At 37.2% G+C, this 25,287-nt stretch overlaps 1 protein-coding gene across 4 annotated transcripts in view; it reads right to left on the reverse strand.

The window, feature by feature from the left end:
* CNTN5 (contactin 5) overlaps positions 1-25,287 on the reverse strand; it is a 698,727-nt gene that overhangs the window by 239,049 nt on the left and 434,391 nt on the right. For all 4 annotated transcript variants that reach the window (XM_038176391.2, XM_072032765.1, XM_072032763.1 and 1 more), the window contains one exon: positions 19,439-19,614. In XM_038176391.2, the coding sequence (XP_038032319.2) occupies positions 19,439-19,614 (176 nt within the window). The remainder of the gene's footprint in view (positions 1-19,438; positions 19,615-25,287) is intronic.

Raw genomic sequence — 25,287 nt, forward strand, 5'->3', positions numbered from 1 at the left:
ACTTATTGGATGTGGATCAGGTAGTGTGAGGAGAAATTGTATGGAAGATCTTGGGATGGAAGAAAGGGAGGGAGTTTAAGAGTTAAAATAGCACTGCAGTATTGGTGGTTGCAGGGCAACTCAATCTCTGGTCTTAAATTCCTCATCAGATTATTTTCTTTTAACTCCAACAATTGAATAACTAAATGAGAATATTAAAGACTTCAAAATAAAATAGCTTTCAGAAAAAAAAAAAAAAAAAAAAAAAGGAAAGAAAAAGAAGAGAAAAAAGAGAGAAAGGAAAAAAAAAAAGATCATTACGAAGACATTTTGATATCAATATTGTACATTTTCTGTAATTTTCCAAAATTATCAGTACAGAAACCTATTTTAAGAAGTCTTATACATAAAAATAGTAATTTTGGTTTTAATTTTCATTTTGGCAATTCTATATCATGTTTTACTGTGCCTAAGTACATATGTAAATTTTCATTATAATACAATTTTCTGAACTCAGATTTGACAAAAAATTTGACATTATTAAAATGTCATATTTTGTTAATTCCAAAAGAGATTTCTTTGGAATCTTCTTGTGAAGGAAAAAATAATAAATAAATAAATAAATAACAATAATAATAAATTATATATAATTATATGTAAATTATACTATATATTATATATAATTAATATCACAGAATCACAGAATTTCTAGGTTGGAAGAGACCTCAAAATCATCGAGTCCAACCTCTGACCTAACATGAACAAGTCCTCCACTAAACCATATCCCTAAGCTCTACATCTAAACGTCTTTTAAAGACCTCCAGGGATGGTGACTCAACCACTTCCCTGGGCAGCCCGTTCCAATGCCTAAGAACCCTTTCGGTAAAGAAGTTCTTCCTAACATCTAACCTAAAACTCCCCTGGTGCAACTTAAGCCTGTTCCCCCTCATCCTGTCACCAGGCACGTGGGAGAACAGACCAACCCCTACCTCACTACAGCCTTCTTTAAGGTATCTGTAAAGAACAATAAGGTCGCCCCTGAGCCTCCTTTTCTCCAGGCTGAATAAGCCCAGCTCCCTCATCTGCTCCTCGTAAGACTTGTTCTCCAGAATATAAATATAATAATATAAATATTATAATAATATAAATCCCATAAATTATATAAATTTATAATAATAATAAATTATAATTAATAATAATAATAATAATAAGTTACTGGGAAATATAAAAGTTAGAAGTGCTTAACTCTCCTGTGGATCTAGTATCCTAGTTTTTAAGTATGTTTTGCTCATATAGTGCATACCTCTGTACATTTCAGAGAACTTTGACTAAAATACTCAGCAAAGAGCTTTATTCTGAATGCAGTTGAAGTGATTTACAGTGAACTGCTGGTGACTGTGCTTTGCAGGATAAAGTGCTTAAAGGATTGGCTCCTGTGTTGATATTGCCATAAGGCTATTCTAGATTTGAGAATGCTTACTGTCTTTTGTTCAGCGAGCTATGATTTTCTTACCAAAATTGCAGTCTGATTTTTACATTCACTAACAGATTTTGTCTCTGATGATACTACTTGTTGTTGTTGTTGTTAGCAGATGTAGATGCTTTTAATGAGGTAACAATGTTTTTATGAGATAATTAAAAATTAAAAGAGATATCACTTCCAGTATGCATATATTCCAGTATTTTAACAGATCTTACGCAAACAGCAATACAATAAAGAAAGAAAAAAACATCAGAGGACTTATCCATATTTGCAGTCTGTCATGGCTAGTGATGACCATAAGTTAGGATTTTCCATATTTCCTATGCTCCATTTTAGATGGAGTAATAATCTTTCATTTGTATGCCATAAAGGCACATAGTAGGCAAGGACAGGAAACAAAGATGACAATTGCACAATAAAATAGCAGTAGATTTCTGGGGATGTGGTTGAATAAAGGCTGTCTTAAAAATCTGAAAATCTTGTAGTCACCAACCAAAATGTGAGTCATGGTTAATAATTGTTATATTAGTAAAGAATGAAGGGTTTGATTGAAATTTCACAGTAAGGAAAATGCTGATAAATGGCAAGTACTTAAGTGGAAATCACTTTTCAAGGAGAAATTTCCCAAGGAGCACCTGTTTCATTACAATGGTTTCTAAAGTAATGATTTAATAATTCAGAAGAAAAAGTGCCAGTTACTGAATTAGAAGAGAATGCCCTACTCAACACACTGTTTACCAATCAGGGCCTTGCCCACTTTGTCCATAAGAGTTAGCAGAATAGTAATTTATTTAGCCTGAAGATAAATAGAATTTTGGAATAAATAGAATAGATTTTTTTTTTTTTGTCCAAAAAATCTTTTCTGTCAATGGGTGTTTGTACTGTAAATACATTCAGCCATTAGAATAAGCAACAATTGGTAACAACTACTGTGATTTGGAGGACCAACACTTTCCATTAGAATATCTTGTTTTAGTTAGTCCCCATGTTAGTAAAAAGAAAGGTAACGCATATTAATTTACTCTTTAAGGATATAGAAGGTTACAGATTGAAGAAGCATGGTATAAAAAGGTACTGAATAAGGACAGGAACAGAAACTGTGTTTAGGAGCCTGAAAGTGGGAAATGTGAGATAGAGGAACTGAAGGCAAGGAAACAATGGGAGCATAGGGAAACTAAAGGAGAGCTAGAAAGATGTTACTACCATTTTTAGTCAAATAGATTCTTTCATTAAGTTAGAAAACCACAAATGGGATTAGAGGTTTAATCGATAGTAGGATAGGGATCAGAAACCAGATATGACCAATGGACTGAGATATGACCGATACAAGAACTGAGAAAAAGATTGGTCAGAGTGATGAATAGGAAAGTAATCAGCTCTTGCTCTGCTAAGTGCTTGGGAAAAACAACTCCTCATGATTTCATGAACATCTCCCCAAAATACTGGATATTTTGTATCAATCTTTCGTGTCTCTGTTTTCCATTTATAAAAAGGAGATGGTAATAACGATTCACTTCACAGGGACATTGTAAAAATAAATGTATTAATGTTATGAATCACTTGGATGCTGTAATGATGAACACCATGAAAAGCTTCTGAGGAAATTAATTTTGTCTTCGGGGTAGACTTTAAATAGTCTGGATTAATGAAGGTGGAGGACTGTGCACTGAAAAACAGAAAACAGAACACTGCTCGACAAGTAAGCAGCAATTTTTCTGTGACATGATAGAGTCAAGGGGTATAATACTAAAAAAAAAAAAAAAGAAAATTCATTGTGAAAAATCTATATCATAGAATCATAGAATCATAGAATCATAGAATCATAGAATCATAGAATGTTTGGGGTTGAAATTAACCTTGAAGATCATTTAGTTCCAATCACCCTTCCATGGCACAGGGATAGCACAGGGATGCACAGAAGGGGAGAATTCAGAACATATAGAAACTGTAATTGCCCCATCCCTTAGGTTTTGGATGTTTGACCTTGTAACTCTAATAAAATTCAGTGTAATAATTAGTGTGTACTTAGACACAGTGTTTCTGACTTAAGTTTCTGACATTAAGTTTCTGACTTAATTTATTGTCTTTCAATTAATATGGTGTGTGGATTATAGATAGGTGGGTGGATTCAAGATTTACACATTTATAGGATCCTAAGGGCATTTTTACATTTTTCCATGCTTGATGAGAAATAAGTCTGAAACCTTATTAAACTTTTCTTTAATTGTTTAACTGTGTGTTTGTATATGGAGGCAGGTTACAATACATTTTAAAGAGAGAATTTGTCCCTTTTTATATATGCACCATCTTTTAGTGAAAACTTCCAATATCTGCCTTTAAAAACTAGTGCAGAGGAAATTAGTAACTTCTGGATCCTGGTGCGCAGATATCTATCCAATCACAATAATTTAAGATTGTCACGTCTGGGCACTTGTCTATAATCACATTCTCATCATATGGTGGTCAACAGAGGATGCTTCTGATGTTATAATTGTAACCAGTGAGAAACTATTCTCAGAATTATAGAATTATAGAATCATACAATATCCCAAGTTGGAAGGGACCCACAAAAATTATCGAGTTGAACACCTGAGTCCTGAAAATACTACACAAAAAATCAAACCATATGTCTGAGAGCATTGTTCAAATGCTTGTTAAACTCCAGCAGGCTCAGTGCTGTGACCACTTGCCTGGGGAGTCCGTTGCAGTGCCCAACCACCCTGTCAGTGAAAAATCATTTCCTGATATCCAGCCTGAACCACCCCTGTCCCAGCTTCAAGCCATTTTCTTGGGTCCTGTCACTGTCATTAGAGAAAAGAGCTCAGCTCCTGCCTCTCTGCTCCCCGTCATGAGGAAACTGTAGAGTGCAATGAGGTCTCCCCTTAGTCTTCTCCGCTCCGGGTTGAATAAATCAATTGACTTCAGCTGCTCAGCAGTGGCTTCTCCTCAGCCACTCCTTGCCCTCCAGACCCTTCTTTGTAGCCCTCCTGTGGACATGCTGTAACAATTTTATATTTTTCTTATACCATTGCACCTATAACTGCAAACTGAAAAAAGGGGCAAAGTACTCAAAGTATGGCTACACCAGCACAAAGCAGAGTAAGACAATCCCTCATTCCCTCACAATCCATTCTAGCTACCATTCTAGCTACCATTCTAGCTAGCAATGCCATGCCTGATGCACCCCAGGGTATGGTTGGCCCTCCTGGCTGCCAGGGCACACCGCTTGCTCATGTTCAACATGCTGTCGACCAGAACCTGCATATCCCTTTTTGTAGGTTTGATCTCCAGCATCTTGTCCCCCAGTCTGTACGTATAACCAGGGTAGCCTCTTCCTACGTGAAGAATCTGGCACTGACTCTTGTTAAATGTCATATTGTTGATGACTGCCCAGCTCTCTAATTTGTCTAGATCTCTCTGCAAGGCCTCACCACCCTTGATGGAGTCAACAGCTCCACGCAATTTGGTACTGTCCATGAACTTGCTCAAAAAACCTTCAAGTCCTACATTTAGGACAAAATAGTTTATGAAAACATTGATGAGGTCAATAAAACAGTCAAATCAAGCTCTGAAAATCAATCAGAGCTTGATTTGATGTTGTCCCTACAATAATTAGAAGAACTGATATGCAAAATGACTGTGATGTTACAATATTCATGACTTTGAGTGCAAAAGATTAAAAATGAAGTGTATAGTTATTACAGTTAGGAATCTAATTTCTATGTCGACAATACTTACCATCTTTGTAGTGTCAGATAATTTAATTAACTTAATTTTAGCATTGTGCTCTGAACACTAATGAAAATATCCAGAATAACAAAGGACAAATTGGCTCTGGAACTGCACACTATTCTAATGTTATATCACCAAAGTACTAAACTTTACTAATAAAGCTTGTGGATGTCATAGGAGCCTCAGTTTTTATCAAATACTATTTTTGAACTCTGGATTTACTTTTACCATTCCTGTCTTCACCTATCGCCATGCTAAATGCATAACTTTCCATTTCTGGAATCTCATGCTTTGTATGGAATCATCTGTATAAGTTATGCTGTTCTTACGGAAAATCAAAGTAAGGTAATTATTGAATTTGATGTTATATATAAATTAACTTTAATTGTACATTGTTCTTTTCTTATTTGCTTGTACTAACACCACTAAAAAGCTTATCTGTATTTCTTTTAATTTCCTTTGTCAATCTAACTCATCTTGATTTATTATAATTCTCACTTTATCCGTATGTTTCACAGCCTCCCAGATGTTCTTTTTTTGGTAATCAATCTCCTTCATTCATTGCAGGCTTTTCTTAAACAACACCTTCTCTGCAATATTTTTAACTCAGCTAGAATTCAACCCTTTCCTAGAAGTTTTTTTTCTTCTGAGTTCCAAAAGAATCATCAAGAATGACTCCACTGCACTTATCCTCCTGAATGAGGACATCTTAAATGTCCTCTCCACTTCTTTTTTCTTCCCTCCTAGCTTTGTGCTGCTTTCTCTTGTGCTATCATTAATACCTGTGCACATGAGTTTGTAAACAGAATACCTGACAGGAAAGTTTATTTCTCAGTAAGATCAGGATCCTGATCCACTTCCCAGGAAAAACACAATAAAGCTGCATCAGGATAATGGAGGAGTCATGGTGAGAACAGGAATGCCATTGTAGCACTACAAAGACCATGCAAAATATGTAAGTCAAATCACACCTTTAATTTGAAAGAATGCAGAGTACTGATCACCATAATTTACAGTGCCTGAAAGGCTGTTAAGTAGAGACATGATGCAATAATTGCCAAAAGTCAATCTGAGCTAGAATTTGCAAAGGAAATTTAAAAAAAGTGTTATCTTGCCTTGGAATAGAATTCTCCTTTAGCCTTTTAAAATTTCTCCTATTTAATAATGCTACTCTTAATTATTGTAATCCATATTTAAATGTCAAGGCTAATGGTTCATTAGCATGATAAATTAGATCGTGAAATATAGGTAAGTAGGTTATAGACAGGTTAAACATGAACCGTCCAGTCCTGCAGAGAAATGCATGATGCTAAAATGGGAAGTCAGTAGATGTACTATGCATCTTTAAATGATTGCTGTAATTACATTTCAAACTGTGTCTCCCTACATGACTGATTTCTATTGGTTTCCACAGAACAGAAAATATAAAATGTATTGTTTAAAGTACATTGTGAGTGTTAAAGACTGAGAAGAACTTAAACCTAAGAATACTTTTTTTTTTGGCATCAAAACTTATTTAGGTATACATGAACTTGTCAGGACTAATAAATCTCATTTCCATTTGAATAATTTGGAATAATCATATTTATTTTTTTTTTGGTGTTTGATGGATAAGAGGATCAATGAGGTTGAAGTTATGCCTGTGCACAGTTAAATGGAATAAGATAATAAATGTTGCTCAATGGAGTACATCCAGAATTGATACCCTTTTCTGAAGCTGGTAACCTACTGCAATGAGAATCAAATTCACACTGTATTGATGTATAATCCCTATCAGGGATCTGACCTCAACATTTCAAGCTGCCTTCACTCTGATACTACCCTGCAAAAGAACAAAAACTTCTGGGTTGTTGCTTTACAGCATCCTGGGTTTTAACTCTCTGCTTTGTTAAAATGTCCCTCTGAGGATGAAGTAATATGTGATTTCACCACACAAAGTCAAACGGACAAAATGAAGAAAAGTTTGTAAGGACATGTGCAGCATAACCAGCTTCTGGAACACAGTGCTGGTTAGAATAGTCTTCCCATGTTCCCAAGTGTCATCCTACAGCAAAACTTTATGTCTATCTAGGATATTTCAGACTAAATCTCTCTTAAAAAATCTATTCCAACTATTATATAACTGAGATATCAAAATGAAGACTAAGAATTAAGGAAGTGTCGATAAGGCCTAGTCCAAAAATTATGAGTTGATTTGTTTAATGCTTATATAGCATAATTTGTTTTTGTAATTTTCTTCACAAAATAAAAATCATAAAATTACATTATTTCATAATACTGTGGCACAGCTGATTAATATATTAAAGTTTGAGTGTGTTTTCTTCAACATTACAAAGTGTCTTGGTTCAAGATACTCCGACTTTGCCTACGTTAGAAATGATAAATATCAAAAACTACACTCCTGTTCTGGAATTTTGTCGTGGACACTCTAAAAATGTTAGAACCACCCCCAGCATGCCTTGGTGGGACCGCAGCCTTCACCAAGACAATTCTTGTCACATATATTGGATGTTAACAGAAATGACTAGGGACCATTCCCAAAAGACATTTTGGAAGTACTCTGTGTCTTGAAAAACAGAAGAATTTAGAAGCATGGATTTGGACCTTTTCATATGACTTGGTCTCAGTGACAGGGAATGTTTAAGTTACTAGCACAAACATGGATTGCATTTGGAACTAACAAGATACTGATTTAAAGCAGCAGAGAGATTAAATTTTAAGATTAAATATTTCTTAAAGGCTAGCACCAAAGTTCAGTGTTCAAAGTTCAATGATGAATTCAAAATGAAGCACCTTGCATCATTAAACTAATTACATATGCTGAATGGTTCCATAAATAGCAAAGGAAGTGCCACTACAGCTAAAATTAAAATAACTTTTTTTTTTTTTTTTTTTTCCCAAAATTGAAATTAAACAATTGTTCTAATCAAACAAAAGTTCTAATTTGACTCAGTCTTTTTTTTTTTTTTTTCTCACTATTTGCAGGTGAAGAAAATACATAATTTTCAAGTTAAAATTCTGTTTGATTCTCTTAACAAAATAAAGAGCAATCTAGCACAACTGCAAAGTAGATATGTGTAGGGGGCTTGTGCATTTATTTGAGAAACAGAGACTCATGGATGTGATCAAAATCCTGCACTCACTGAAGACAGCACCTTAGTTTTGGATGTGATCAAAATCCTGCACTCACTGAAGACAGCACCTTAGTTTTGAGATCTCATTCTGTAAGAGAGATCTCACAACTTCCTTTTGAAATTGTCTCACCTTGCACAAATAAATAGTGGAAGAAACAGAAATCACAATCTCCACATCCAAACTAGAAGTCAGATGCTTTCATTCCATAAGATGACACAACATTATTAGTCTTTGTTTATCTGAAACTGTTTGTGGAATGTAACACAAATCCATATTAATTTCAGGTTCACTGAATGTTAGTCTTAAATTAATAAACTACTCATTAAAAAAAAAACAAAAACAAAAACAACAAAACAAAACAACAACAAAAAAAAAACAAACAAGGAAAGATGTCTATATACAATTAGAATTTTCTGTCACGTACATCTGCTTGGGAGGTGTATCTTAAGAATGCATTTCCTAAAAACAGTAACTTGGAATTATGGAGAAAAATATCCAAATGTTTTATAGCACAAACTGCAATGGTATTTGTAGGTATTCCTAACTGACATGGTAACATTTAACACATTGCTATGCTGGTGTCAGAGCAAGACAGTGAAAAACTTAGGCTGTATTACAGGATAAGAGGCATTTTTACAAATGATAGTATGAGTTGTATTTTAATGTGTTTTTTTTTTTTTTTTTTTTTTTTTTACCACTTCAGCTTGTTTTCATCTTTCCTTTATAGTATTTAATATTCTGCTTTGCATGGTTTAGAAAGAAGTGTTGATACTGTAATGTGATCAAACATTGTGTTACATTTTAGATTCTGGAATTAGCATAAGAAATCAAGGATTTTCTCACGTTTAGGAGGTTGTAGTCAAATCAACTGTTTACAAATTAATTTTTATTAGGAAATTATGTAGTAAACCCAACAAGACATCCAGGAAGCATGACATCAGAAAAGATTAATAACATGGGTTATTAAGCATATTTCTTAGGAGGTGAACACGCTAACAGGCTGCCATAATGGAATGTACGGTGCACAGGCTGTCTCTCCAGAAAGCTATTGATTTATATGTCTATATCATAGCTGACTTCTTATTCTGTATTTCACTGGACAGCTGTGCTAGCTCATCAACTCAAAAGGGGACACAAATTTTATCTGATCAATATCCTTCTCTGTAGATTAAAAGAGAAAATAGATTTAATTAAAAAAAAAAAAAAAAGCCAGTGACAATCAGATAAATAAAACTGCAGTGAGGATTTCCATAAACAACTGATAAGTTATTTCCCTCTAACCCTTCTCAATTTTTTAAACCCAGGTTATAAATATCACTGCAATGGTAGACTTGTGAAAAGTTGTATAATCTACAGATGGAGAAAAGTGATTTTGTTTCATGACTTAATGAAATATAGAGATTGTATGTGTGGCAAAGTCAAGCACAATATGCTTCATCTGTTATAACCAAAGTTGCCACACACTGTTCCAAAGAGAAGCTGTACAACCCGGAAAAAAAAAAAAAAAAAAAAAAAACAACAACAACAAACAAACAACAACAACAACAACAAACAGGCACTTGTGCAGTAAGGCAGGTAGATTTAGTCAATTTGGATGCTGTATTTTTTTCAGCTTCTCATGAGGTTCAAGGAGACACATTTCCTTTTTAGCTCATGTATAGAAGCCTAAGGTAACTATTGTTGATAAATATTAAAGTTTAATTTTTAATTCCTCCCTTTAGGTTATACAAATTTCTAACAACAGAAGTCAGAGAAGATAGAGATCAAACGAAAATCATCTACCAATAGACATGTGCTTAGTGAATAAGTAACTTCATAAAACTTTTACACTCTGTTATTGTTTCATATCCTCAAAACACTTTTGCTGTTATGCACTTTTCTGAAACTACTAGGTGTTCAACAAAGTTAGGTTTCTGCTTGCAGCAACTATAAGATTGTTTTCAGCTTGATAAGCTGTTGTTGTTTTATTACCTGGTTGATGTTCTTGCCTTCATATATACACATTTTTTCTTAATACAGAAAAAATGTATTCTTTCCCTTTTGGTTCCTTTGAATGCAGAACCTGTAAAGTTGTGTTTGGGACTTGAATAACTTTTCTATAGAGCTAGCTATACACAACACTACTAAATTCATTAATGTAAGGATGAGCTGAAGGAATTCAGTAATTATTCCTCTAATTCTCTTACATGAAAGAATTAGAATCTTGTTAAGAAAACAATATACTTTGTAATATGAGCTCTTTCTTCAGACTGTAAAATGTAAATGACATTTGAAACTACAGCATATTGACAACTTCTTGTTTTTTAACAACCTGCTATGAGCAAACTTCAGAAATGTGACTTTAAAAACATGGTTTGGGGATAATGAGTTCTGATTTACTTGCTATTTTGTCGATGCTATTTTTTGGTTTAGGTTTTGTTATTGTTCTTATTTCTTCCCAGTTTTTCTGCATAAAATTTTATAGAAGGCAAATGAAATTTTTGGCAAAATATTGCTTTTATTGAAAAATATAATTCTCCATTGCTTCTGTTACACCTTTTTTTTTTTTTGGCCTTTTTTTTTTTTTTGATTACTAAAAAATCACAGAGCATAACTTTGGGTATATGAGATTGTAGGAAAATCAAACAGACAAAAAAAAAAAAAAACTTTTTGCTTTGTTTAGGTATTCATAAATATTTCCTATGATAGTATAAAATTCTGAAAAGATCTTGAGCTGCACATAGCTGGTCCTTCCAATTTGCTCCATCAAAATAACCAGTGACACTGGAGACCATATCAAATGTTATACCTATAAGCATATATAAAATAATGTTCATCTTCTCTCTTTCTCTTTCAAATCCAAAGATATAGTATTTCAAATGCCTATTTAATTATGCACACATATGCAAATAACATAGTACATAAACATTTATGCATCATCAGTGCTAAACTACATAATAACAACCATAGCAACTGGGCTTTTGGTCATGCAGCTATGAAAAAAAAACAAGATCCAATGCAATATACATGGTCTTTTTCAAATTTTGTGATATTTTGCATATGCACATTAGAGCACATGCCTTTTCCTATAAGACAGTGTCAAAGGCCTTGCTTAATGGTTCATAATGCTTTCTATTTCTATTTCTGCATGCTATTTTTCTCTTTAATTAGAACAATCTCTTCAATCTGCAAAGATGTAAATATTTTCCACAGCAGTACAAACTATGCATTCAAGCAAGCCCATGAACTTTAGGGCCAATCCATGAATTTTAGTGCCTCTTCAGTGTTTTTGTAAACTATCTGTATGCAAGACTAGAATGCATACTACATGTTTAGATGATACTAAATTAGGAGGAGCTGTTGACTCCTGTGAGTGTGGAGAGGCCTTGGAGAGAGAGCTTGACAAATTAGGGGACTGGGCAATCACCCATCACAGAAAATGTAACAAGAGCATGTGCTAGATTCTGCATGTGGGAAGGGGCAAACCCTGGATATACGTACAGACTGGAGGACAAGAAGATGGAGAGAAGCTCCATGGAAAGGGATCTGGGGGTTCTGGCCAATGGCAGGTTGAACGTGAATCAGCAGTGTGTTCTGGCAGTCAAAAGCACCAACTGTATCCTGGGGTGTGTCAAGTACAGTACTGCTAGACAGTCAAGGGAAAAGATTGTCCTGCTCTGTTCTGTGCTGGTGCAGCTTCACCTTGAGTACTGTGTGCAGTTCTGGGCACCACAATTTAAGGACATAAAACTATCTATGAGAGTGTGCCCAAAGGAGAGCAACAAAGCTGGTGAAGGGTCTCAAGGGTAAGACATATCAAGAGCAGATGAAGTTACTTAGTTTATTCAGCTTAGAGAAAAGAAGGTGGACTGGTGACCACATAGCAGTCTACAACTTCCTCATGAGGGAGAGGCACAGTTCTGTCTGTTGAGCAGTGGTAGGACCCAAGTGAATGGCATGAAGCTGCATCAGGGGAGATTCAGATTGGATATTAGGAAAAGGTTCTTCACCAAGAGCATGGTCAAGCATTGGAACAGGCTCCCCTGGGAAGGTCATGGCATCAAGCTTGTGGGAGTTTAAGTGTGAAGACAAGTGAAGACAATGTTCTTAGACATATCATTTAATTGTTATGTAGTCTTGTAGTCTTGTGTGGAGCCAGGAGTCAATCTTTGTGGGTCCGTTCCAATTTAGGATATTCTATGATTCTAACTCAATTTTCAAAACTTTCCTGTAAAAAGACTTCTAAGTTTCTGGAATCCATGAATTTTGGTGAAGAAAGGGAAACTGAAAGCCATTATACACATCTCTGTTATAATCACAACTGCCTTGGGTTTATTACCCACCAAGCCATTAGAGACAGGTAAGATTGTAGGGTATCAATTACTTTAATTAACTGAAGGTTAGGACCTTTTCTTAAAAAATCATTTTCAAAGCTTTATCTTCTGTCTTACTGAAAATAACTGGAGACATGTAAATCTGCTGTTAATGAACAATATAAAAAAACGTACTTCAACTACAGTGAAATTTTATCTTACAGTATTTGATCACAAACATGACACTTTGAAAACTCTTACTTTCATTTCAGGTTAATGAATGCCAATCTTTGTTTAGTTCATGTCTGTTTTTATATAGTGCTTTAGAGCTCTGTGCTAATTACTGAACAAGGAACATTGCTGAATCTAAAGCCATTTTATTCTTTTTACTACATCATTCAGAGTTGTTTTCAGGTAATGAATGAATTTAAATACATTTAAATACAAGAGAAAGAGTTATTAATTAGTTGTTGTCTATTTTTATGTTTAAAATATCTTGATATGTAAAATATCTTTTTTTTTCCTTTTCTTTTTTTTTTTTTTTTTTTTTTTTTCAGAAAGATAGTGATGAGACTATGGAAGTTTTTCTAGATATGAATTAATAGGGCTCCAAACCATTATGCTTTAATTCCTAAAGCCATCCTTCATGCTATAAATTAAGGAGCTTTTCTTTAAGCATCTGAAAAGCATTTTTCATTTTCCTAAAAGAAACAGAGTACCAGCGCTTTGGGAACCAATGAAAACTATATTTCCCAAGATATCCAAATGAAAGTATTCTATTCTTCCCTTAAGAAAATTTAGCAGAACATTCTTGTCGAATTCAAGACAGTGTCTTAGAAATACATTTTAAAGCTGTAACCACAATTAAAATCTTTATTTTAAATTTCCTTTGGATCTGACTTCCTATAACATATTTGTGTGACCTAAGCTTCTGATAGGTAGCTATGATTTTACAGTAGTGACAGTAGTTCACACTGTGAATTGCTGCATCATACAAATATTGTTTCGACAGCAACCCTTGAGTTATTTTATGCTATGTCTGCAAGTGATAAAAATACTTCACAATGAACCTTGCAATGAATGGAGAACTTCTACATATTAATGCTTACCTCAGTCTGATAAGCATTGATTATAATTTATTAAGCATATCGGAATAGTTCACAGCATTCAAAAACAAACAAACAAAAAGGGTTGGGTAGGATTTTACAACTAAATAAATATCTTGCTGTGTAAGAGGACAAAGAACTACATATAGTCCCCAAGAGATTTGACTGTGGCATTTGAACTGGGAGAAATTACCATTGTTATTTTGCATGTGCTATATTACTTCAGTTTGTATGCAGAATGACTTTATGCAAAAGGACAGAAATTCAGTATTGGGGGAGTATGGCAATAGGTTTTGAAACTTATGAGGAAGAAAAATCAAGAAATGAAAGGCTTTGGGTGTTATAAAAAAAAAAAAAAAGGAGATTTAAAGGAGTTTATAACAATTTTTTAAATATCAGATTCAGTAAGTAGATGACAATCATCTTAACGTTCACCAATATATGCTGAAGTTACCAAAATTGTAATCCCTTTAAGTGAAAGAGCAATGTAAGGACAGGAATTTGAGGAACTATTGCATCAAAAGTGGAAGTGAGAATGTCATAGTAGGCAAAATTTAACTTCTACAAATATGCATTAAGCTTGAAATCATTCTAATGAAAGGCCTGCTAACAAACTTCTGAAATAAAGTCAGCCAGTTAGACTGTCCAGCCACTTATGACTCTCTTGTTTACAGTTCTCTGTGTTCTGTGCTTCTCTGTCACAAGCTCTGAAGCACTGACCTCAGCTCTTCCAGCTAGTATTCCTCCATTAATATTACATGGGAAATCTTCACCATGATTCCCAAGTAATACTCCAACAAAGAGATAAGCGCAGTGGGTTTACGTGGGAAGGTTTTGGTAGCAGGGGGCCATAGGGGTGGTTTCTGTGAGAAGGATCTAGAAGCTGCCTCATGTTTGGTAAGGGCCCCACAGCTGACCAGAGCTGAGCTGATAAGCGATGTTGTTTTGCGCCTCTGTGAGAGCATATTTAAGACAGGGAAAAAAATGCTGCGCCACTCAGCAGCTGGGAGAGTGAGAGGAGTGAGGAACAACCTTGCAGGTGCCATGGTCAGTGAAGAAAGAGGGGGAGAGGAGCTCCAGGCGTCGGAGCAGAAGAAGTCCCCTGTGGCCTGTGGTGAGGACCATGGTGAAGCAGGATGTCCCCCTGCAGCCCATGGAGTACGGTGGAGCAGGGTTCCACGCTGCAGCCCGTGGAGGAGACCACGATGTAGCAGGTGGCCCTGCACCGACGGAGGCTGCCGCCTGTGGAAGACCCCTGCCAGAGCAGATTCCGGGCTGGACCTGTAGCCCGTGGAGAGGTGACCTGGCAGGAGCTGCTGCCCGTGGGGGATCCAGATTGGAGCAGTTTTCTCCTGAGGGATGGACCCCGTGGTACAGACCCATATCTGGAGCAGTTCTGGAAGAGCTGCTGCCTGTGGGAAGCCCATGCTGGATCAGTTCATCAAAGGCTGTATCCTGTGAGTGGGACCCCACAGCACAGGGGACAAGAGTGACCGAGAAGGAGCGGCAGAGAAGAAGCACTGTAGACTGACCGTAACTCCCATTCCCCCGTTCCCCTGCACCACTTGGGGGGATGAGGTGGAAGAGGGTGGATGGGGGGGAAGGTGCTTTTGGTTTCTTTCCTTTGTTTCTAACTTCTCTAGCTTGTTAGTAATAAGTAATAAATCTTACTATCTCCCTATGTTGAATGTGTTTTGCCCATTACAATAATTACTGCATGATCTGCTTGTCCTTATCTCAACCTTTGAGCCCTTTTCATTGTATTTTCTCCCCGTTCCTCTTTGAAGAGGGGGAGTGAGAGAGCGGCTGTGGTGGAGCTCGGCTGCCCACTCAAGCGAATCCATGACAATAAGATATTCAAGATATTGCCCTATAACAACTTTGATATCTACAAAGGCAGGCATGCAAGTGAATACTAATGAAAAATACATATATATAACAATAATCCTCCCTTCCCAAAACTCAACTGTTTCTCTCCTAGTATGTTTTTTACAACTTTATTTACATTTGTTATATTGAAGAGTAATATGAAATAATATAATTAGAAATACAAGGGGTTCTAAATGAGCTGTGGATGTAGCTACTGAAATTCCATAGGCCTGTTTGAGCTCCAAATCTCATTTTCCTGTTCATTTTTTTTTTTTCAGCTGGAGGTCAAACAGCCATGCTCTTTGACTTCAGTGCTCCTGAAACAGGAACAGAGACCTGAGGTTCAGAGCCCTGGGACAATATAATTTTACCAGTTGCCAGGTTCTCTAAACAACTGATTTGTTCTACAATAGTTACCTTGTCTAAAAGACAAAATATGGCACTGCCAAGTCTACCATTAACCATGTCACTAAGCGCTACATCTAGATGTTTTTGAAGATCTCCAGGGATTGTAACTAACCACTTCCCTGGGCACCCTATGCCAATGATTAACCACCCTCTCCATGAAGAAATTTTTCCTAATATCCAGCCTAAAGCTCCCCGGCACAACTTAGGACCGTTCTCCCTCATCTTATCACTTGGCACATGGAAAAAGAGACCAATCCCTGCCCCACTATATCCTCCTTTAAGGTAATTATAGAGTGCAATAAGGTCTCCCCTGAGCCTCCTTTTTTACAGGCTAAACAACTCTAGCTCCCTCAGCCACTCCTCATAAGACTTGTTCTGTAGACCCTTCACCAGCTTCATTGCCATTCTTTGGACAAGTTCCAACACCTTGATATCCTTCTTGGAGGGGCCTAAGACCGAACACAGTACTCGAGATGCAGCTTCACCGGAGACAAGTACAGAGGGACAATCATTTCCCTAGTCCTGCTGGCCACACTATTTGTGATACAAGCCATGATGTTGTAGGCCTTCTCGGCCACCTGAGCACATTGCTGGCTCATATTCAGCCGGCTATCGACCAGTACACCCAGGTCCTTTCCCACTGGACATCTTTCCAACCACTCTTCCCCCAGCCTGTAGCATTGTATGGGGTGGTTGTGTTCCAAGTGCAGGACTTAGCCTTGTCGAACCTCATAGTGTTGGCCTTGGCCCATCGGTCCAGCCTATCCAGATCCCTCTGCAGAGCCCTCCTGTCCTCAAGCAGATAAACACTTGTGCCAAACTTAGTGTCACCTGTGAACTTACTGAGAGTGCACTTGATCTTATCTTCCAGATCATTGATAAAGATACCAAAGAGAACTGGCCCCAGTACTCTGAGCCCTGGAGGACACAACTAGTGACTGGCCTCCAACTGGATTTAACTCCTTTCACTGTGACTCTTCAGGCCTGGCCACCCAGTCAGCTTTTAACCCAACAATGTATACAACCATCCAAGCCATAAGCAGAAAATTTCTCCAGGAGAATGCTATGGGAAATGGTGTCAAAAGCCTTACTGAAGTCTAGCTAGACCACATCCACAGCCTTTCCCTCATCCACTGAATGCATCACCTTGTTGTAGAAGGAGATCAGGTTTATCAAGCAGGACTTGCCTTTGATAAACCTATGCTGATCACCTGGTTGTCCTGTAAGTGCTGCATGATGGCACTCAAGGTAATCTGCTCCATGAGCTTTCCCAGCACTGAGATCAGACTTACAGGCCTGTAGTTTCTCATATTCTCCTTCTGGCCCTTCTTGTAGATGAGCATCACATTTGCTAGCTGACATTCAGCTAGGACCTCCCCTGATAGCCAGGACTGCTGATAAATGATGGAAAGAAGCTTGGTGAGCACTTCCTCCAGCTCCCTCAATACCCTTGGGTGGATCCCACCTGGCCCCATAGATTCAAATATGTCTAAGTTGTTTAGCAGGTTGCTAGCCATTTCCTTGTGGATTATGAAGGCTTCATTCTGCACCCTGTCCTGAGGTGGGACTGAGTACAGGGAGAAAAACTGTTTTTACTGCTACAGACTGAGACAAAGAAGGCATTAAGTACCTCAGCCTCTTCTGTATTTCTTGTCACTATATCTCCCCCCACATCCTATAAAGGATGGAGATTCTCCCTAGTCCTCCTTTTCTTGTTTGTGTTTAAAAAAACACACACACATATATATACATATATACATATATATATAAATTAAATTATCTTTAAAAGTGATAGCCAGGTTGAGCTCAAATTGGGCTTTGGCCATTCTAATTTTGTCCCTGCACAGTCTCATGACATTTTTGTAGTCCTCCTGAGTGACACACCCCTTCTTCCAAAGGTCATAAACCCTCTTTTTCTTCCTGAACTGTAGCCACAGCTCTGTATGCAGCCACGCCAGTCTTCCATGTTGGCTCATTTTTTGGCATGTAGGGACAGCCTGCTCCCAGCCTTTAGCCTTTAGGATTTCTTTCTTGAAGAGTGTTCAGCCTTTGCTCTTCAGGACTGCCTCCCAGGAGACTCTGCCAACCAGTCTTCTTAACAGACCAAAGACAATCTTCTTGAAGTCCAGGATGGTAGTTCTGCTACGTCCCCTCCACCCACTCCTACCCCCCCTTACTTTTCCAAGAATCAAAAACTCTGTTAATTCATGATCACTATGCTCAAGAAAGACTCCAACCTCCATACCACTCAGAAGTCCTTCTCTGCTAACAAGCAAGAGATTCACCAGAGTACCATCCCTAGTCATCTCACTCACCAGCTGTATCTAATGCTTGATAGCATCTGCAGCAGATAAGACTAAAAACAGAAGGTAAGACTAAAAACAAGAGATTTGAGAGGTCTGGATTTCACAAGGGGCTGTGGAGTAAGAAAAGGTCTCTAACCCCACACTAACTCTGCTGAGTACACCACGTCACAAGGGTTAACAGATGCAGACAGGCAACTTGTTCTTGACACTACTGTTTTCCAGTTGTATAAAGGTCTGGCTCACTACCTCATGTTTCATGGTAATGTCCTAGTTTCAGCAGGATCTGAGAAATAAGGATGGAGTTCTTTCTGCATCTGTGCCTCTTAAGGAAGTTTCACAGATAAAGCAGTAAAAAATGTATGCCTTCCTGTAAAGTGCTGAAGGAAAGCCAGGGCTGGATGTAGGATATCTGAAATCCTGAGCATGTTTCTTCTGTTAGTATATTTGAAAACATGAATTCTATGGATGGAGTATATGCATTACTCAGGATCATGAATTGTTAATAGCTCCTGGAAAGCATACTGCAATGAATTATTCCAGAAACTGTGATATTTTCAGTTTCTGTGCTGCTCATTAACAGACACACACAAAAAAAAAAAAAAATAAAATAAATAAATCACTTTGATAATGTTTAAATGTATGTGTAAACATGGACATAGGACATATATATACATTTAAAATTTTGCTTAAGCATGCATATAATTATAGATGCAAACTATCATTTGTATATAGATGTAGTTAATGCCTAAGTTTCTAGTTCTTTCTCACTTACACAGGTAGTATGGCAAAATGATATATGTTTCAATAAATTAGCAGAGTGAAATATATCATTGGGAAGTACTCAAATATGTCACTAAAGGACAGAATTTTTGATCAAGTAATAAAGTTATTTATTTTATCTATAATTTGTTTCTATCTATTTTCAAAGTCAAAAATCACCAAAAACAAACAAACAAACAAACAAAAAACCACTTTCATAATGAACATTTTACTTCCATTTCTAAAATCCTAACCCAGCAACATCAGTGGACAGTGCAACTTTTATGTAATATATTGAAATTACAATTTAGAACCTTATCAAACAATGTAAAGATCAGATTTATCCATGTTAAAAAAATTGTTACTTACATGCAAACTGAAGAACAGCCTCTCTGCTTAATATACTACCAAACATGTTGGTGGTTAAACACTGATACTGTCCAGAATCCTTCATTTCACTGGGGTTGCTGATGATCAAACTTCCTTCTATTAAACTGTAGCGATAATCACTTTCAATGTCGATTTCAGTTCCATTTCTAAGCCATCTTAGGAAAAAAAAAAAAAAAAAAAAAGAAAAAGAAAAAAAACTACTTGAGCATTTTATGGCCAAAGGAAGACATCAAGATTAGTACACAGAACCTGATAGCACCAGCTAAGGATGAAAGCTATTCAAAGATAGCCTGTGTAGTAACTCAAGACTATGAGTTTTACCATGATTATAATAAGTGAAGTTTCAATTAATATTTTATTATTAAAGCCTTAGGCCCAGATGACCTTAGATCTGTGTCTGCACTGTGTGAGAGCTGGAACTTTTTTTTTTTTTTTTTTTTTTTCAATTCTTTCACCATTTGTTCTTAGCCCAGGAAATGCAGAAATCTGATTTTACTACAGAAAGTAGAAGAACATAACCTGTGAAGAGCAGGGAGGTGGATTTATGTACACAGATTGCTGTGAAGTAAAAGATATTGGTAATATTGGCAATGGACAAAGGCAAAATAATGTTAGCTGGGCCAAGATATTTGAAATTCAGAGAAGACTGGATCTGGGGAAATTGTAATTAGTTAATTTCAAGGATAATGACTGGCAGCTACCACATAAATGGAAGCTATGGTCAGAGGAGTTAGGAAAAGAAATACTAAATTTGGGAGGTGTCTGGGAGTGAAATTAAAAGTATAGACAAGGAGTGGAGTGACGAAAAGGTGGAACAAGCTAAGCGGCAGGAATCATATCACGCTTTAGCTGAAGCACTGAGTAATTCTCATGTGAATACTTATTCTTCTGAGGTTCAGAAGTAACCTAAGAGTCACTACATTTTTCTGCTGAGCATTTTTTTGGGGTTGGGTTATTTTTTTATGAATGGGGATATTCTCCAGCAAAAAGCCTCACCCCTCTCATTCATCTCCAAAGACTGGAAAAAAAATTAAAATAAAACAATACTCAGCCCACTGGATAAAAGAGAGATTTTGGGAGGCAGATTAATAGACTTCACCACTCAGAAATAATCTCTGAGAAGGGTACAATATCTTAATTAAAGAATAACAATCCACATAAGCAACCCACATTTTAAATTAGCTTTTGTGTTAAACTGTTAAGAACATTAAATTGTTAAATGAATGTTTCTGATATTGCAAAGAAGAGACAAGCAGTATAACAGGTATGACAAATCTCTATGAAAAGTGTAATGTGACATCATTATTCTGAGATACAGATATTTCTTTTATGACTAGTTCACAATCATTCTGCAGTTTCAAAGTTGTATCAGGAAACTGCCAGGTACATTCAGGCTTTGCCAGAATTCAGCAAAGACTGAACTTGACAACACGTAGATTCCAGAGGCAAATTTAACGAAGCCAAATGATTATCGGTTCATCCTATCTTGTTAACACTCATGGTGAATGAGGTATAGACAACAAAATTCAGCTGGAGTACTTAATTTTTTCTTAATGCAAAAATCAGAATTGTCAGAATTAAGTTTAACTGTAAAACTATTATTTGCCTATTTTATCATGATTGAACTTTTGGTCTCAGAGGAACCCTGCCTCATTCAATGTAAGAAATAGAGCACCGTTGACAATATCTTTATACTGTAAAGGATATCACAGAATCACAGAATTTCTAGGTTGGAAGAGACCTCAAGATCATCGAGTCCAACCCCTGGCCTAACACTAACAGTCCCCACTAAACCATATCCCTAAGCTCTACATCTAAACGTTTTTTAAAGACTTCCAGGGATGGGGACTCCACCACTTCCCTGGGCAGCCTGTTCCAGTGTCTAACAACCCTTTCAGTAAAGAAGTTCTTTCTAACATCTAACCTGGACCTCCCCTGGCACAACTTAAGCCCATTCCCCCTCGTCCTGTCACCAGGCACGTGGGAGAACAGGCCAACCCCTACGTCACTACAGCCTCCTTTAAGGTATCTGTAGAGAGCGATAAGGTCGCCCCTGAGCCTCCTCTTCTCTAGGCTGAACAAGCCCAGCTCCCTCAGCCACTCCTCGTAGGACTTGTTCTCCAGGCCCCTCACCAGCTTCGTCGCCCTTCTCTGGACTCGCTCAAGCACCTCGATGTCCTTCTTGTAGCGAGGGGCCCAAAACTGAACACAGTACTCGAGGTGCGGCCTCACCAGAGCCGAGTACAGGGGGACGATCACCTCCCTAGCCCTGCTGGCCACACTGCAAGCCAGGATGCTGTTGGCCTTCTTGGCCACCTGAGCACCCTGCTGGCTCATATTCAGCCGACTATCAACTATCACTCCCAGGTCCTTCTCTGCCTGGCAGCTCTCCAACCACTCATCTCCCAGCCTGTAGCACTGCTTGGGGTCATTGCACCCCAAGTGGAGGACCCGGCACTTGGCCTTGTTGAACTTCATGCAGTTGACCTCAGCCCATTGGTGCAGCCTATCCAGATCCTCCTGCAGAGCTTTCCTACCCTTGAGCAGATCGACACATGCACTAGCTTGGTGTCGTCTGCGAACTTACTGAGGGTGCACTCAATGCCCTCATCCAGATCATCGATGAAGATATTAAAGAGGACTGGCCCCAGCACCGAGCCCTGGGGAACACCACTAGTGACTGGCCTCCAACTGGGTTTGACTCCATTTACCACGACTCTTTGGGCCCGGCTATCCAGCCAGTTTCCAATCCAATGAAACGTGCGCCAGTCCAAGCCAAGAGCAGCCAGTTTCTTGAGGAGAATGCTGTGGTAAAAAGTGTCAAAAGCCTTGCTGAAGTCAAGGTAGACCACATCCACAGCCTTTCCCTCATCCACCCAGCGCGTCACTTTGTCATAGAAGGAGATCAGGTTCGTCAAGCAGGACCTGCCTTTCATAAACCCATGCTGACTGGGCCTGATCTCCTGCTTGCCCTGCAATATTAATGAAATGTCTGTAGAATCACATCTTTAAAAAGAGCCATACATAGCAGAGCATAAGAGAATATTTTTTCATCTTGAACAGTTTATTGATGATTCAAGATTTTGAACAAAATCATTATGAAAGTTAATATATATATATATATATGAAATAAAAGTGCAAAATCAATTGATCTTGAAATGATGGATGTTTAGATAAGGAAAAAGTCAAAATGACATATTTTGGTATTTCCAAATGGGAATTGAAACAAAATTCAGTTTGCTTTGAGTAGCTGACTTCATTTAGTTTCATTTTTGTTTAAATTCAATGCAAAAATATGTTTTTGTAAGGCTACCCCAATACTTCGAGCTTTACAGCTGCGTACCTATAAGTCTCCAAGGCCATTCTGATTGCATGCATTCTGATAATATAATTTAAGCATATTAGAGGAAAAGCAATGCTGAATTTTATGATGTGTTTTCTTATATCTAGCTAGACTGATTTGGGAGGACAGAAACACAAATATAATACTTAGAAGACAATGAGCCGATGATGAAAATCAGTTCTCTCTATATATATTTCTTGAAGGAAAATGACAAAAAATATTTCATAACATTCTAATTTGGTGTAAGAAAATAAAAATACTTTTTTATTATTTTTTTTTCTCGTCTGTTTTTATTCTATCAAGAACTGATTGTGATAAAAAATTTCCAACCAGATTACGTGTCCTAAGTAAAATTGTGTACAGGTTTTGGCTGCAATAGAGTTAATTTTCTTCACAGTAGATTGCATAGCACAATAATTTGGATTTGTGATTAAATGTTTTAGATAAAACACCAATGTTAGTTTTTGCAGAGCAGTGCTCACACAGAGCCAACTTGTTGTGCTGCCCTGCCAGTAAGGAGGCTGGGCTTGCACAAGAAGCTAGGAGAGGATGCAGCCAGGACAACTGATCCAAGCTGACTAAAAGGATATTTCACACCATATGATATGGGGAGAAAAAAAGGAGGAAGGAGTGTGGCAAGAGTTATCATGTTTGTCTTCCCAGGTAACTGTTACATGTGATGGAGCCTTGCATTCCTGGAAATGCCTAAACATCTACCTGCTGATGGAAATTAGTAAATGAATTCCTTATTTTGTTTTCCTTGTGCGTACAGATTTTGCTTTACCTATTAAACTGCCTTTATCTCAGCCCACAAGTGTTCTCACTTTAACTCCTCTCATTCTTTCCTCCATCCCAGTGGGTGGGGAATGAGTGCGTGGCTGTGTACCTATGAGAGTTAAACGACAACAACTAGTAAACACAGTGTTTCACAAATAGTACAGGTGTAGTGAACTAGCATCTCAGGGAATTCTGCACCTGCCTTTAACTCAGTATTGCTGGTGCCTTGTGACAGCCCACAGGAAGCTTGTGAATATGCGTATTTCTCACCAAAGGTATCTCAGTTATGTCCTTCACTGAGTGAGTCCTGACTTATAATAATGAAGTCTGATTTGCAAAAAATGAAATCAATTTATCTGAGGCATCCATTATCTAAGAAGTGAGAACATTTAGATACATTGACTAGATTAAAAGACTGACTCACAAAAAAAAAAAAAAAAAAAAAAAAAAAAGGTACACATTTTGATTTCAGGATAGAGCTTGAATAAAGAGAAAAAAGATCTTTGCAAACAGGAAGAATATCTGAAATGATATGAGCATTCTCCATGCAATTAGCTTGAAGCAATGTCTTAGCAAAAAGTAATTTGTAAAGAGTTTATGAACATTGTGCCATCAGTTATACAGACTAAGGGAATGAAATAAAAATGGCAGAGACAATCTCAGTTTTGGAATTTTTTTAGTTCTTTAAGAGGTCTTTTTGCATACTTCTTAAAAAGAAATATAGAAAAAGAAAAATTACACTCTATTTTGTTTATGGATGAAAAGAATTCTTAGTGGCATAGACCTTACAGCCCAGGTAAATAAAGATCTCTATTGTCCAGTGCTTGTAGATAATACAATAGGGACTTTGGTGATATGGAAATATGCCATCTCCGCCATATTTCACTTGGCAAAAATTGGATAAATACAACAAACCTCTGTTTTACCATAATCTTATTTTGAGGCTAAATTCACTCTTCACCTTCCCTGAGAACAGTATATGCCTGACAAATTCATGCATATCTTTTATTTTTCTTCCACTGAATAGTAGTGATGGCATGCACTGTATGGACAAGTGGTATCAACAGAAGGAAGAGAAGTTAAATAGTGCTGTTAGAATTAGACCTTTCTGGTCAAAGCTCTCCTTGCATGAACACCTGTCAAGTCAGCTTGTTTCTGAGACTGCTGGTACTAGTGAATCTCTGGAGAACTGAAGAAATGAATATGCTGAAAGTGTTTGTTGATTGAATTCCTCTGGGAAAATGTAAAAATGGTTGGACCAAGAAAGAAATGAGATGGCATAGATTCTCCATAGATTTCCAAAAGAGAATGTTTCCACAATATTTGTCGCTGCCCATGGCAGAGATGGTAGTGATGGCTAAGCTAAAGATTATCTGATCTGTAAAAGTACATTCCAAACGAAACCATTCTATGATTTTAGTATTAATGAGGTTGTCTGTGAGATCTGAGAACAGGGTTCCCCTCTTTTGTTGGTAATTTGTACCTTTTGCCCATGACTCTTATGGTGTTGAATGGACTGATAGCTCTTAAACTGAGTGTAGAATTAGCACACATTATTTTTTATCAACAAAGTAATAAATATGCAATAGAAATTACACAGAGGTTATCAGTAAGAAGGAATGCAACACTGTCTTTCATCCCACAGTGAGTTCAGGCAATTCCAGTTTGAAGACTTTCTGGCCACTCATTCCTAATCCTATGTTCTATG

Source organism: Anas platyrhynchos, chromosome 1 (assembly GCF_047663525.1).
Source record: "Anas platyrhynchos isolate ZD024472 breed Pekin duck chromosome 1, IASCAAS_PekinDuck_T2T, whole genome shotgun sequence".
In the NCBI taxonomy this organism is placed as follows: Eukaryota; Metazoa; Chordata; class Aves; order Anseriformes; family Anatidae; genus Anas; species Anas platyrhynchos.